The sequence below is a fragment of the Carcharhinus amblyrhynchos genome, chromosome 2, assembly GCF_965287045.1.
Source record: "Carcharhinus amblyrhynchos chromosome 2, sCarAmb.v2.hapA, whole genome shotgun sequence".
NCBI classification, from domain to species: Eukaryota; Metazoa; Chordata; class Chondrichthyes; order Carcharhiniformes; family Carcharhinidae; genus Carcharhinus; species Carcharhinus amblyrhynchos.
In genome coordinates, this window is record NC_137325.1 from 11,537,843 (window position 1) to 11,554,175 (window position 16,333).

General features: G+C 39.1%; 1 protein-coding gene across 2 annotated transcripts in view; it reads right to left on the minus strand.

Moving 5' to 3' along the window:
* Positions 1–2,752: 2,752 nt before the first annotated feature.
* cdyl (chromodomain protein, Y-like) overlaps positions 2,753–16,333 on the minus strand; it is a 189,792-nt gene continuing 176,211 nt past the window's right edge. For both annotated transcript variants that reach the window (XM_080202092.1, XM_080202087.1), the window contains exons 4-7: positions 12,879–13,051; positions 11,006–11,216; positions 5,630–5,773; positions 2,753–4,862 (exon numbers count right to left, since the gene is read on the minus strand). In XM_080202092.1, the coding sequence (XP_080058218.1) occupies positions 4,704–4,862; positions 5,630–5,773; positions 11,006–11,216; positions 12,879–13,051 (687 nt within the window). In that variant the 3' untranslated portion in view covers positions 2,753–4,703. The remainder of the gene's footprint in view (positions 4,863–5,629; positions 5,774–11,005; positions 11,217–12,878; positions 13,052–16,333) is intronic.

A 16,333-nucleotide genomic window follows, 5' to 3' on the forward strand; every position in this document is an offset into this window, starting at 1 on the left:
AACATCTTTCAGGTAAACACAAGACATCATGGGGTCAACTAAGGTCTGGTCATTGACATGGCTATTGCTAGAAGGCATGATCTGGCCAGCATTTGTCACACCTGCACTTACTACAATGCATATCGAGGCACTGACCACTCTTGTCAGTAGCACAGTGAAGGTAAACCCCTGAAAGATTTGCAGTTCCAAACACGATGACCCTTCGTAAATCAATATCCCTTGTACAAGCGGTGCCAAATACATGCACTTAGAACCGTCACCAGAATGATTGTCACACGCTAAAGGTTTAACCAGGAAACACTGATTCTGGTATTAACCAAGCTTGGAAGTCACTGAGTTCAATCATCTATGAAGCACTATCTTTTGTTATAGGCAGAGCCCACAATAAGAATTGGGATGAAACTGATTCAGCTAAATTGGCAGCTGTATTTGATGCAAAAAAAAAACACTGACATGATGCACAACATAAACCCAACAGCTAAAAAGAAAACTGCATCACCAAGAAGCCAAGACAGCCATGCAAAAGGAATTTATTTGTGAAGAAATACAAATTGTCTGTGACAATGGAAATCTCTGACTTGCCAGACCACACTACTAAATAAATATCTAATGGACTATCAGATGAAACAAATCGAGATCACTTTTATTCGCTGGTCACATAACTTGTAAGGATTCAACAACACTTGCTGACAAGGCAGAGAGTTTCATGTGGTTTGAACAACGTATGTACGATATGTAAAAGACTACTGACAATTCATCCGAATGTCAAATTTAACAGGAGCAAAAATTACAATATATTAAAAAGGAGAAATAATTGTCACAATATATCAGAAGCAGAGCTAGACAGGCTCAGTTCACAGCAGAATCTATGGATGTTTCTCAAACTTGTATTGGCTACTACTTACTGACACGCTGACTCCAAGCTAAATAACTGTTAATCCACACAATATGGTCTCTCTCTTACTAATTTAACTGGGCATGTAACTAGACTGCATAGAGACCCACATTTGATAACTTATAGCTAGGCAGAATCCCATTTGAGTTTTACAGATGAGATTCTGTTCTATTCCCCTTAAAACATCAATGATGTTTTAATCAGAACAAATCTCCTGTTCTCACGGAATTCTTATGTGGTGCTAATTTTATCTTCAAGATATTATTTTAAAAAGTTAAACTATGTGCCACAAGTTCCATCTATCCTACTGCAGATGCTTTGTGTATTCAAAGAATATTTCATTTATCTACTGCTATTCCTTGCATTGACCTTATTCACTAGTGTTCCTTCCTGTCCACACATACCTACACTGCTACTCTGTTCTGTTGTTTTGATGTTTCCCTTTGGATCTCAATCCCCCTTCACCCAAGACACTGATTCAGCACAATTTAGGTGCCACCCACTCCACTGGAAGAGCTTTATTCAACTCGCCCCTCCCGTACTGATGGCAGTGCCACAAGAATCAAAGCCCCCTTCCCTTACCAGTGAGCTATACTTTATTTTCTAATCTGTTTGACCCTATGTCAATTGGTATGTGGCTCAGGTAATAAACCAGACATGATTACCTTAGACGTTGTCTTTTAATTTGTTCCCAACTCAAAATCTCTTAGAATATAATTTCTGGTTCTCACTATCACTGGTTTTCACAGACCTTGGCAACTGGATCCTGCCCCTCCCAAGTTCCTCCTCAGCCACAAGGAAACATTTTTAACCGTAGCACCATGCATCAAACACAACCTCTGGCGCTCCCAGCCACAACTGTAGAGAACAGCATCTATCCCTCTTGACTATACTGTTTCTATCATTTCCCATGTTTCTTTTCACTCCCCACCACCCCCCCACCTCCCTTTAATAGTATCCTGAACCATAGTCAGTTTGCTCATCCCCCCTGCATTTCTTATCCACAAAAGTAGCAAGCACCTTGTGCCTGTCAGACAAAGTCAAGGCCTGAAGCTCCTCTTTGATTACATGCAGGTTTCCCATATCTTGAAACTCAACCACATCCTCATGTCTTTGATAATTGATAAACGCTCCAAAGAGTGTGGTTGCCTCCTGAAACAAAGTGCTGAGGTTACTGTCCTCCTCTCTGATGTTCCATATTATTTGTGATACAGACTTCAGCTCAGCAACTCTGAGTCAAAGTTATGCACACTATAGACACTTTGCACTGGTGATTTTTTTTAAATGTCAGTATTGACACTAGGCCAGCATTTATTGCCCATCCTTAATCATCCTATGTTGAAGGATGAATTATAGTCAAGTCAATGTAGAACTCCTCTGCCGTTTAGTAGTTCCATGGAATGTTATTTTTTTAAAAACACCCTTGACTAGGCAGGTAGTATTGATGCAACTTGCAATTTTAAAGACAGCGCTTCATTCAAAAGACATTAATACTTTGAGGTATTATCGTGGACCATGTAATAAAAGTGAGAATTGCAGTTGTTTTTGGTGGACCTGGTTAACACCCAAAGTATTAATTTACAAATTTACATATGGTTTCATACTCAACATGTCTAAGCAATATTAACTTGAATCAGAAACTTGTCTTCATTGAAAATCACTTTCATTTCACAAAAATACTGTCTTATAGTAATAAAAAGATTTCTAAGTCCAAATGTCAAAATGTATTTGAATACTTACCAGCGTAGTTGTTGAATAAAGCAATCCAAATACAAACTTTAATGGCATAAATTAACTATGGCAAATTTAGATGATCTTTAGAAAAATATAGAAATATTTAATTCATGCTATTTCCCTAAACAGAAAATAAGAACCAACTTTCCAAATGATGGGACCAATTTTAACTCTGTATAAGTGAATGGGTTAAAATCAGGCCCAATGTTATTTCTGATATATGAGCAAGTTCAATTAAAAATCCAATATCTCTCCAGAATGATGTCCCTACAGAATGAACAATTGCTTCTCTGTACATATTTACCAACCTACGTATTTGCTGAAACTGCAATCTGTGGGTTTTATTTTCCCAAAGCTCGATTGTTGTAAAACGTAATACAGCAGCAGCTTTTCTGTCCTAGTTATCTTGCAATTTCCTAACCTTATTTGTTGAAAGTTTTCAAAGCTGTAATCTTACAATTAACAGTATGTACGTACGTACGTACATGCATGTAGGTAGGGACACAAAGTCAAGCATGGAAAGCACAAAGTGTTACAATTTAGCTGCACTTTTGAATATGAAATATTAGTTTTATTTTACCCAGATTTTTTTTTCACAGCTCATTTTAATTATTAACCTATAAAACTTTACAGATTGTACAGTTTATAATATAGTTTAAACTACTGAACAAAAGTAGGTCCCACAGATGCAAAAATACTGTACCAATCCAAAGTAAAGGCAGATTTACACAATGTACAGCTCTCCACTGGGAAGGGGAGGTGATCATTTCTAAGTACAAACAAATAAACTGTACAAAAATAAGATTTAATTTCCATTCATACATTCAGAGAAGATTGCAAATGCAGATATCTATATCCAGTGAGATATCTGCAAACAGGAATTAGTAACCACTCCTAAAAGGAATGCACAATACTATTTACATGGGGCACTGTTAAGAATATCGCATAGTGTATCATAAAATAAGCTGACACAAGAATCACCTACTTCAAGGTAGTCTTTGAAAGGAGTTTTGATTTGAATAGTGTGCCAAAAGGAATTTTTTTTAATTTATTAAATTAAGAAAATGTTTCTAAAGTGGTACTAAAACCATTGTTATGAATACATAAAGCATTTTTTGGTGTAATATATCAATTTAAATGGCAAAGAAAACACAAGCTCTTTCTATAATTTATCGCTTTCACCCAGAAACAGAAGTATACATTTATAGTTGATTAAAACAATGAGGAAAAAAGCTTACACTTTAAAAACACTAAAACTAATCTTTAACTTATGTTGTTTATCTTGTATAAGATCCACAAAGAATCACTAATACTGCAAGGCAAGTTTTTCTTAAAGAGCCAGTGGTTTCTTCATGCTTATTGGATAATAATGTATTAATATGTTCCAGAACTGGGTCAAACATTTACTACACACCTCCTGAGCACATTTAACATGTACACATAGACTCTTCAAAGGGATATGTATAGACTTAAGGATTCATGTCAGACACTAGATCCACTGTAAGAAACTAGACTTGTCTTTTGTTCTTTGTTGTTGTTGAGGTATTTATAATCCTCTCCCCAAACTAGATACCTATGACCTTTTAGGTTTTTTTTTGAGAGTGTTTATTTTTAATTTAAACCAGCCTTACATACTCTCTGGCAATGAGGAGGAGGCTGGTTATTACCCGTCTTTCTTCCCTCCCCCTCTTTTAAGCTGAGTGTTTTTCCAAGCTTTCCTGTCGCAAACACCTATTGCATTTGGATTTGGAAAGCATAGTAACATACAGTGCAGTAATCACAAAGGACAAAAGCTACTGGATAAACAAAGACAACTGAAAAGTTTGGTAGTGCACACCAATCATTACACCCTTATAGCTTTCCTTTGTCGTCATTTTGAATGACAACAATACAGTACTAGTTGGGATTTTCAGCTTCCATTGTCCAGCCTTTGCTCCTCTGCTTCTGAGTAGATGTGACTCGAGAATTTCGTCTTTCTACAGTTTCTCCCATCCCTCTATTTTTAAATGAGGGCATTTGTAAGCCACCAGGGACAACCCAGCAGGAAAAGAATTTCCAATGATAAAGCACATATTCAGAACTCATCAATTTTCTTCTGTAGGTATTTCAGCATAGAATCCATCCCCTGAGAAGAGCTCCAGATTTTCCTCAGAACATCAGATTCATTTTCATTGGTCTGCTCCAAATCCCCCCTCATGGCATTTCTGACAAGAGCTTTGGATTCTTCAAGTACCTAGATGATGTAAACAGATTCTTTTCAGGGCTATAGTATTATTTTATTATATAAAGGGACTTGGGGAGTCAGTGTCTCAGTTAGTTGCCATATATTACATAACAATGGGGAGTCAACCCACAACAAAGCAATGAATGTCTCTGATCAGTAGGGCAGTTGCCGATAAGTTAGTAAGACAAGTATGAACTTGCAGCTATAATTGCACCAAACGTGGGACTCAAGTCTGAAATCACATGAAACAAAAGAATTCAGTGACAACAGAATGGCATGTTTTCAAAGTCCAGGGCAATCTATTGAGCAAAATAATTAGTTTCTATTAGTGTGCTTAGTCTGTTCTTTGTTCAGTTGCAAGAGGAAGCCTCAGAAATGGGCTGTTCCATCTTCGTAATATCACAGTGTAAGTTTGCAAATTACTGAGTGTCCATAAATGGTGGGGAGAAAAATTGGTCTGTTTTGGACAAGGTGCATAACCAATGACAAATAAAAAAATGTTCCACATAGTACTGATTGCAACCATAACTAACATTCCATGAATATTTACCAACGTCCTTCCATTAGTTAGCAGAAACATTATTCACCTACATATCAGTGATCTTTTACTATACATTACACACAAAGAATTGTTAAGTACATGTTATTATTAATTGTGGTTCTTGTAAAATGTATAAATTTTCAAGGAACATGAAATCTGAAGTAAAATGTTGCACTTTGCAGACCATAAAGAGCTGCATACTGAGCAATACTGGAAGTTACCGTTCCTGACTTACAAGGGAATTACACGCGACTAGTTCCTTAATTCGGACCATAACCTCCTGACTGAATGTTGCTGGCCAGAAAACCTGTGATACCAATCCTTTTGCACATGCTTCCTGCGCAGTCAACTTTCGTCCACTGAACAGCATTTCATTTGCCTGTGGGGAAAAAAAAAGCAACCTTAGTACAAATGGAAAGCGATCTTAATTAACATTCTGAATAAACTATTTATGCATAACATTTTCACCATTTACTCCACATTGGCCTTGTATATCTATATAGTACAAAATATTACAATATACATGGATGCCACAAATACAGCAAGGAGGAAAGTTTATGGTCAGATAGGTAAAATTGTCTTTCCAAGAATGTAATTTTTGGAATAAGGGTTATGAGTTATTAATGGGTTTTTCTCTTTCTGACAGGATACCCAATACCAAACAAAGTATAATCTACTTTAACTTGACCACAAATACAATGATCTACATATGAACATGCAAGGAAGCACTATTATGCCCACTGCTGCTCATCCACAACCTCAGGAACCAACCCACCCAAATGCATCAAAAGTTTCCATTTTCAAAATGTATTTAATACATGTCTCTCATAGATAGCATTGGAAGTAGTTTTAACTGGATCCACACCCAAACTGAAAGGGATGGCATCAGTTTCTAAAAAGAATCTCAGTTTTGAAAGAGCAATCTGTGGATTGTTAGGGAGAGTAGGGACAGAAAAAATACAATACACAACACTTTTCATTTCTCTTCACGTTGGCACTTAAATCATTATTTCTGTACATCAGTGATTGTATGCAGACAAACAAATAAAAAGATTCAGTAATAGGAGATTGAATGATTATTAAATTGAGTTCTTGAGTGAAGTTCGACCTTTTTTCTATGAGCAAACAGCCAGAACTATAGGTTTATATTTTAGTAACGAACAATTGGAAGGAGGGGGAAGGAGAGAACGGCCCACTCTAAGAAGCAGATGAGAGAGGAGCGAATGGATGGTTAATGGCGAGAAATCTGATAGTTAGTGAACTTGCCCAAGTGCAAATGATAAATATAAAGACATATTAGTACAGGTCTCCTCACTATCCATGAAAATAACTTAGAGAAATTGTATTATATCTAACTATCTCCATCTTCTCTGGAACTATCAAGCACCACCTGTCCAAAAGACTTTTTCCTCACTGATTACCATGAAATGCGACTATTCAAAACAAAATTACAAAAGCATCACACATATCAGCTTCAGCAATCAACCTTATACAAGGATATACCAACATACTCTCCACAAATTCTACAACTCAACTTCTATCTGCCATGGTATGAATTTAGAAAAATATGGCAAGGTATTGAAGGCTGCGTTGGAGATGGATGAAAAAAGGTTGTAGTCATTCAAAAAAAGAAAATTCTTGAAATTACTTGTCTCAATTTTTATAGAAAAACTTTTCCAACAAAAACTTCTCTATAAAATATTGGCACATCACATAATTAAGGCGGCTTCAGAGGGGCTCCCTGTGCTTTATTAACAAGCCAACAGGTCAGACAAGTGACACCAATGAATTAAGATTTTGATACAACTCTAGATGACACTCCAGCTTGTTACACAAGGCAGTGAACATTTACAGAGATAATGGAAATGAATTACTAATTAGTAGTACAAAGAAAAACAGATACAAAAATATTAAAGGGAAATTTAGAGCTAGCAGGAGGAATACCTCTGTGTTGGGTAAAGGAAGTAAAAACCCCAGAATAATTTGCCATTTGGATCCGAGATGGGGAAGGAGGGTTGTCACCCAAGAACTATAAGGGCGATGCAAGTAGATTTCCCCTCTTTTTCTGTACTGCTGTGACTTTTCCAAGTGAATAAGCCAAGGTGGAAAGGAATTAAGACGAAATACAGCAAGATAACAGGAGTAGAATGATCCCAACAGTATAAATTTAGGTAAAAGCATGCTGGAATCTGAAACAAAAACAAAAAATGCTGGAAAATTCCATTCACGTAGTACAAATTTACGCCTGAAACAGAAAATAATAGCTTTACATTTTGCAAAGGTATAATAGTATGAAAATTTGTATTAAAATGCATAATTATATGCAAATTAAAAGTATCAGTCTGCAACTTCGTCACCAAAGTACTGCCACAGAAGCATAAAATTGATTTACAAAGTTTATTTTCATGACCCAGTAGTGAAGCACAATTATTTTATAAATTCATTCTTGAGTTGTATGCTTTGCTAGCTAGGCCAGCATTTATTACACATCCTGAATTGCCTTTGAGAAGGTGGGGGCAAGCTTCAACCACTGCAGTCCAGGTGGTGTAGTTACACCCACAGTGCTGTTAGGATGGAGTTCCAGGCTCTAGACCTACTGATAGCAAAGGAACGGCAACATATTTCCAAGTCAGGTTGGTGGACAGCTTTGAGGGGAACTTCCAGGTGGTGGTGATTTTCCCATCTATTTGCTGCCCGTGTCCTTTTAGATGATAGTGGTAATGGGTTTGAAAGGTGCAATTTAAGGAGGTTTGCTGAGTTCCTGCAGTGCATCTTTTAAATGGTACACACAGCTGCTACTGTGCACCATGGTGGAGGGAATGAAAGTTTGTGCATGGGGTGCCAATCAAGCAAACTGCTTTGTCTTGGATGGTGTAAAGCTTCTTGAAAAACACTCATCCAGGCATGAAGACTATCACACTCCTGACTTGTGCCTCGTGGACAGACTTGAGAGTCAGGTGGTGAGTTCAGTTACATACCGCAGGATTTCCCAACCTCTGATCTGCAACTGTAGCCACTGCAATTATATGGTTAGGCCAGTTCAGTTTCTGGTCAATTGCAACCCCCAGGATGTTGACAGTAGGGGATTTAGCAATGGTAATGCCATTGAACGTCAAGGGATAATGGTTAGATTCTCTCGTTAGAAATGGTTATTGCCTGGCATTTGTATGGCACAAATGTTACTTACAACTTGTCAGCCAAAGCCTAGATATTGTCCAGGTCTTGCTGCACTTGGATAAGGACTGCGTCAGTATCTGAGGGGTCATAAATAGTGCTCAACATTGTTCACTGATGATTACACATCCCCACTTTTGACTTTATGAAGAAAAGATCATTGATGAAGCAACTGAAGATGGTTGGGCCTAAGACACTACCCTTAGGAACTCCTGCAACGATGGCCTAGAACTGAGATGATTGACATCCAACAACCACAACCATCTTCCTTCGTGCTAAGCATAAATCCAACCAGTTATCAGTTTTCCCAATTCCCACAGACTTCAATTTTCAATCGGGCTCCTTGATGCCATACTTGGTCAAATGCTGCCTTGATGTCAAGGACAGTCACACTCACCTCTGGAATTCAGCTCTTTTGTCCATGTTTGAACCACGGTTGTGATGAGATTAGGAGCCAAATGACCCTGGTGGTACCCAAACTGAGCAGTGAACAAAGCAAGTGCCACTTGATAACACTGTTGGTGATCCCTTCCATCACTTAACTAATGACCGAGAGCAGGCTGATGGGGTGGTAGTTGGCTTGGTTGGATCTCTCCTGCTTTGTGTACAGGACATGCTTGGCCAATGTTCCACAAAGCTGGGTAGATGCCAGTTTTGTAACTAGCTTGGCTAGGGGCACGGCAAGTTCAGGAGCTCAAGTCTTCATTCCTACTGCTGGAATATTGTCAGGGACAATAATTTTTGTATTCAGACATTTCTTGATATCACATGGCTCAAATCGAATTGGCTGAAGACTGGCATCTGTGATCTGGAGATCTTCAGAGGAGGCAGAGATGGGTCATAATTTGGCACTTCTGATTGAAGACTGATGCAAATGCATTAGCATTTTTTTGTACTTTATGTACTGGATAACAGAAAAGCTTGGGTAGCAAAGTTTTCAGTTCAAGTACGTACGATTGTATCAATATATTAGGTTAATGTACAAAAAGTTAGAAGGTTATTCATTTTATCCATAAGAACATAAGAAATAGGAGCAGGAAGAGGCCATCTAGCCCCTCGAGCCTGCCCCACCATTCAATAAGATCATGGCTGATCTGTCGTGTCTCAGTTCCACCTTCCCGCCCTCTCCCCATAACCCTTAATCCCCTTGCCTATCAAAAACCTATCAACCTGCGTCTTAAATATATTTAGCGAGGCAGCCTCCACCACTTCAACGGGCAGAGAATTCCAGAGATTCACCACCCTTTGAGTGAAGAGTAATTAATCCATCATTATTTGAGTAATTATCCATCATTTGAGTAATTAATCCATCATTAATGTAGTCAGTTGGTTTAAGAGCCAACTTATTCAATCAGTGCAAAGAAACGATCACCAAGAACTATAATTGTAAAATATTTCCCATTCTTCTTTCAAAGCTATAATCATTGTCCCCCTCAAAAAAAAATGCCAAAGCTTTTGTTCTGCTATTGCAACTCAAACCTTCATTTCCTGTCCTAAAACCTGGGGAGTGTGTTACATCCCACATCTAAAGTCACAAAAATTTTGGAGATTAAAATCTAAACTTTCTCCTCCTTCGGCCCAGAGGCCCTTTTTCCGTGATGCTGTGAAGCAACTTGAATCAATTTTTGACAAAGTTGCTCTATAAATGGAAGCCATTATTATGTAGGTTCTTGGCCATTTTTAAGGCCCAATTCAAAATACAAACCCTGGGCAGCACAACGGTTAGCACTGTTGACTCACAATGCCAGAGACCCGGGTTCAATACCAGTATTGGGTCGTTGTTAGGTCAAGTCAGGTTCGATTCCTGGCTTGGGTTACTGTCCGTGTGGAGTTTGCACATTCTCCCTGTGTCTGCGTGGGTTTCCTCCAGGTGCTCCGATTTCATCCCACAGTCCAAAGATGTGCAGGTTAGGTGCACTGGCCATGCAAAATTTTCCCTATGTACCCAAACAGGCACTGGAGTGTGGGAACTAGGAGATTTTCACAGTAACTTCAATGCAGTGTGAATGTAAGCCTCCTTGTGACTAATAAATAAACTTTACTTTTACTTTACAAAGTATCGCAAGAGTACTACTCTGCCTATCCTAAAGCATATTTATGGCATCCAGTAAATATTTCCAGGATTGTTTCTGTTGATAATCTGAATGGTTAATGTTAGATAAGCATGGGCATTTCTCTGTAGTCCGTCCCATCACAAACCTTTGATTCAGCCAGCCTTGAAACAGATGCCTAATTTTAGTTTAAAATGTTTGGTTTCAAAAAGGTGTGTATGTTTGTGTATATGGAGGGCAGGTCCATAACCAAGTAGCTTCCACTCTGCCTTAACCCATTTTAGCACTGAATGGTGTTACCTTTGAATGCTTTGTACTAAAAGTTCCAATATTTTAAGAGAGTACACACAGTATCTTTGATGGTTGGAGAATAAACATCAACTTACAGAAGCTAACCCCATTATTCTGGGAAACGTCAGCGATGAACATCCATCTGGAGTCTGTCCAAAAGTAGTATAAGGAGTCTGAAACCACGCTTTCTCATTAGCCCATACCACATCACAAAGAGGTAATATGGAAGCTCCAAGGCCAATTGCAGGACCATTCACAGCTACTATGATTGGTTTCTTAAACTGAATAAATGTATTGACAAAACTCCTTAAAAGAAAAGAAAACAATCTTCAGTCTATTCTATTAATAGTTTGCAGATATATGTAACTTTAAGAGGCTATTAGTAAATTGATAGTTTAAACACCACTGGTACAAGATGTCTAATTACATAATATTGATAACCTCTGATGCAAATCAATCCCAAAGTTAGTTGACTTCTGCAAATCTCCCACATCAACAAAAAAAAAACATGACTTTTACAGATCATAGATTTTCAAAGAAAAAAACTATTCCAAACAAAGCTCTAAATATGTTCAGATTTTCCAACCATCTGAAAGAACAGCCAAACTAATTTAAATGGTTTCTTTTCACAAGACTAAAATCTTAGATCATTATAGTTATGTTTCTAATGATTACTTAAACTTTTTTTAATTGACTGTATTTTGCATTTACATTTAAATGAGAAACTTACAGTCCCAATGACAATGTCAGGCAGCAGAACACTAAAAGGTGCATACACAAAAGAATACTGGGAATGTTGAAACTTTAAAAGGAAAATAGAAAATGCTGGAATTATTCTCCAGATCAGATGCATCTATGCAGAAACTGGGCAGGGTCTTTTAGATGGCAGCATTTCCCACCCCATCACCCAAACAATTGTTGGGAAAATTAACCCCACTGATCACAGCAGTGGTCATTTAATGCTCTGAGGAGGATTAATTGGCGGGAGACAGGACTTCCACTAGCAGCTCTGCAGTCTGTGATGGCAGTGACCAGGACTGGAATGACAAGCATTTCTCAGATTGTAAATCCCAGAAACCAGGACCCATTAAGTGTGTGTTTGTGGGGGAGGGAGGAATCTCAGTGGAGGTGAGGCTGGTGTAGGGGGGGGAAAGAGAGAGAGAGAGATTGGTGATAGGAAGGCAGGGGATGCGAGGAAGCAACCAAAGAAGCAGACATTACAGGGTGGGTACCTGATGTGGAAAGCAGGTCTTTAAGATAGGCACACCCATCCCCACTTGAGGATCTTCCCACCAGTCTCAATAATTGACACTTAGGTACCTCAACTGGAGTGAGGCTGGGCCGGCTGCCTTAGGCCTTAAAATTGCATCCAAAATTGTGGCCACCTCTCAAGCAGCCCCTCCCCTAAACTCGCAGAGGATTATAAAATTCTGCCTGCTGTGAACATATTAGATAGTTGACCTTTCATCAGAATGGGTAAAATATTACAGATTTATTGGTTTAAGGAAGAACCCATCATCAAGGAAAGGGATAGAAAGAATAATGGCACATTAAGTAAAAAGATAGGTACGGCTAAGATATAAACAATTAGAGGAGTCATGCCGTAATTACCAACCACATTTTCCCCAAGCAGAATATGCTGGCATTGATTCTGCTGTTGTCATTTATACCTCTTCTGGACACATCTTGTGTATCTTATCTCATCATTATCTCAGTTCTTTTGCATCACTATTTTTATCATTTAACAAATCCTGCCCTCCACTCTTATCACAAATAATTTCATTTGTTCTTCCCGATGTTCCCCCTCCCAATTTATTTGGCTCTGAACTTGCTCAAGGATGTTAAATCTGCAACTTCTTTCCATTCTGATGAAAGGTTGTCAGCCTGAAATGTTAATTCTCCCACAGGTGCTGTATGACCTTCTGAGCGTTTTCAGCATTTTCTCATTTAATCCTGGAAAATGCATACCTGATGGATTCAGTCATTTTCATACTTTCCCTTTTGCGGTCATCTGTTAATCGTCGAATGAAATAAATAAAATCAAGACCACAACAAAAGACGCTTCCTACAGCACTCAGCAAAACCAGTTTACTATCATCAGCTGCTGCAGTGTTCAGGGCACTTTGCATTTCCTTCATAACCTGTAAACAAAACAATTTAAAAATGATGAATAACCTTAACTGGCTTTACCTATTGTGAAATGTTACTTCCAGAAACACTCAGATCGCATTCAACATTAAATTCCTCATACTTTTAAACTTATAACTTGTGTCTGGAAGGATCCAGCTAAAAGAAATTCAAGACACGATGACATTGATTGGTATAAAAAACACATTTTTTCTGGTGAAAATGAGTTGGGGATTTTCAATTGAAGCAGTTCGGCTAGCACAGTGGTTAGCACTGTTGCCTCACAGCATCAGGAACCCAGGATCAATTCCAGCCTTGGGCGACGGTTCTCCCCACGTGGGTTTCCTCCCACAGTCCAAAGCTGTGCAGGGTAGATAGACTGACCATGTTAAATTGCCCCTTAAGTGTAGGTTAACAAAGTAAATACATTGGGTTAAGGGATAAACCTGGGTAAGAGTTAGTACAGAGTTGATGAGCTGAATGGCCTCCTTCTGCACTGTAGGGATTCTATGATTTCCTGGCAAGAACTGCAGCCATCTAATATAGTAACACGTGGAGAAGTTTTAAGACTTCTCGGCTCATAAACTAGCAGTGCAAGTCTGGGAAACAAATATATTCTATGCAGCCTCACTAAGTATTGAAAAAAAAACAGCCTCCTCCATTTCCTCCTTATGGGGTGGAAGCAACGTTCAAATCCAAAGCCTTTTTTTTAAAAAGCAGCCAAAGTTCCAACAGGATCTTACCAGTTGAATATGATGCAGGTAAGGTATTCAAAGTTATAAAAATAAATGGCAGCACTCATTGTGTGACTTAGTATAACACTACATTCTATTTTTAGATGCAGAATTGAAGAAACTTCTGATGCCCATTTTATTTGCTCCATCTCTGGATTGCCTTACATTGAATCTTGTTTGAGTAACAATCTGAAGCCAAAAGGCCCAATACAGTACTGAATTCCGTAATATTTGCTGAGCAGTTTCTGTACCGAAAACCCAAAATCTCCATTTGTTTAGATGTTACTGTGGAGAATCTGAACCTCATTTTCCTCCCCCCCAATCTTCAGCATGTGTGAGATATTACCAATCAATATGTCAGACTCCCATTTACTGATGGCAGCTCAGCCTTCAACACCATTACTCCTAGAAAACTCATCCGGCCTGGGGCTCAACGCCTCCCTCTGTGACTCAATCCTGAACTTCCTAACCCACAGACCACAATCAGTAAGGACAGGCAACAACATCTCTTCCACAATGATCCTCAACATCAGTGCCCCACAAGGCTGTGTTCTCAGGCCCCCTACTATACTCCTTATACACCTATAACTGCGTGGCCAGATTCCTCTCCAACTCAGTTTTCAAGTTTGCTGATGACACCATGTAGAGGGTCAGATCGCCAGTGACGATGAGACAGGGTACAGGAATGAGATAGAGAATCTGGTGAACAGGTGCGACGACAATAATCTCTCCCACAATGTCAACAAAATGAAAGATTGTCATTGACTTCAGGAAGCATAGTGGAGAACATGCCTCTGTCTACATCAACGAGGATGAAATAGAAATGGTCAAGAGCTTCAAGTTTTTAAGTGTTCAGATTACCTGTCTGGTCCCCCCATGCTGACACCACAGCTAAGAAAGCCCAGCAACACCTCTATCTTCTCAGAAGACTAAGGAAATTTGGCATATCCACTATGACTGCCATCAACCTTTACAGATGCACCATAGAAAGCATCTTTGCTGTTTGTTTCACAGCTTGGTATGGCTCCTGCTCTGCCCAAGATGCAAAAAACTACTAAGGGTTGCAAATGAAACCCAGTCCATTATGCAAACCACCTTCCATCCTTCGACACTATGTACTCTACCTGCTGCCTGAAAAGCGGGACAGCATAATCAAGGACCCCACACACCCCAGACATTCTCTCTTCCATTGGGAAAAAAATCTGAGGTCACGTACCAACTGACTTGAACAGCTTCTTTCCTGCTGCCGTTTGATTGGACTTACCTTGCACTAAGTTGATCCTTCTCTACACCATAGCTAGGACTGTAACACTACATTCTGCACTTTCTCCTTTCCTTCTCTATGAATGGTATGGTTTGTATAGCATGTAAGAAACAATGCTTTTCACTGTATACTAATACGTGTGACAATAATAAACCAAATCAAAAAGCCTGCCGAGGGTCAGATTAGACAAAAGAGGATTGTTAAAACTACCAGATTATTAGCATTTCAGTTTGATGATGATTTTTGGTGAGACAATATCATAAAGGGAGAAATCATGGAACTTTTGTCATAAACGCATGTTAAGAAATCCAAACTTACCTGATTCCTGTGTAGAGGCCAGGAATTGCAAATTGTGGGAGCTTCCATGCAAGCACAGAATGGGAATGGGCTGCATATAGGCATTCTAGCATTTGGAGTTCTTCTGGCTATGGGCAAGAACCCATTATGCCTGCATGGGAAGAAAATGGCACAAAAACCTGATCGCTGGATTCAGGAATGGGATGCCATAAAGGATCATTCCCCGAAGAAGTCCTCGAGGGAGAGAACCAGGGTAGGAGCCACCTGAACAAGGAACTGGTATGACCAGAATCAATGAAAGAGACTCCGAGCAGTAAAAAGGGCTCTGGTTGGCAAGCTTCAAGTAATGTGGGCTCATGGGAAGCCTTGGAGATGAGCAGGCGAAGGCAATCCTTTGGAGCAGTGGTCTTCTGTTCAGCATGGCTGAAGAGCTGAGGTTGTGCGTGGAGTTCTTGGTAATCTAGGGAAACAAGGTTGAAACTCTAACATCAACAGTTGTTGAAGCAGTCCGAATCAGGGGGATGCTCAGAGGGAATTCAGAAGTAGATCTTCAACAGCAAAAAAAGTGAACACTTCCTCATAAGGGAGACATCATGAGATGGGCTGACTCAGTTTACTGACATCTGGTGGGTCGCTGAGAAATCAGTGCAATCGGTCTTGGCCACATCTGCCAGTTATGCAGTTTGGTGTGTTCAACCATAAAGGGCCTGTGGATTCGCATATTCTCAGAACTAGCATGAGGTACAAGATAGATAATATAAATTGTTCTCAAAATATTTTAAAAATTCACAAGACATAAAAAGCACAAAAAGAAATCACCACAAGATAACCAAACTAAACATTCAAAAGATCAAACAATGTGAATGCACCAAAAATATCGTCATCTCTTGGACAACTGTGCCAACTACACAGGCTCACAACTATGTGGCACGACAGTTTTCAATTTCCTTCATACCGCTGCAAGAAGTTGCCTAATAAAAAAAAATCATAAATCTTGAAAC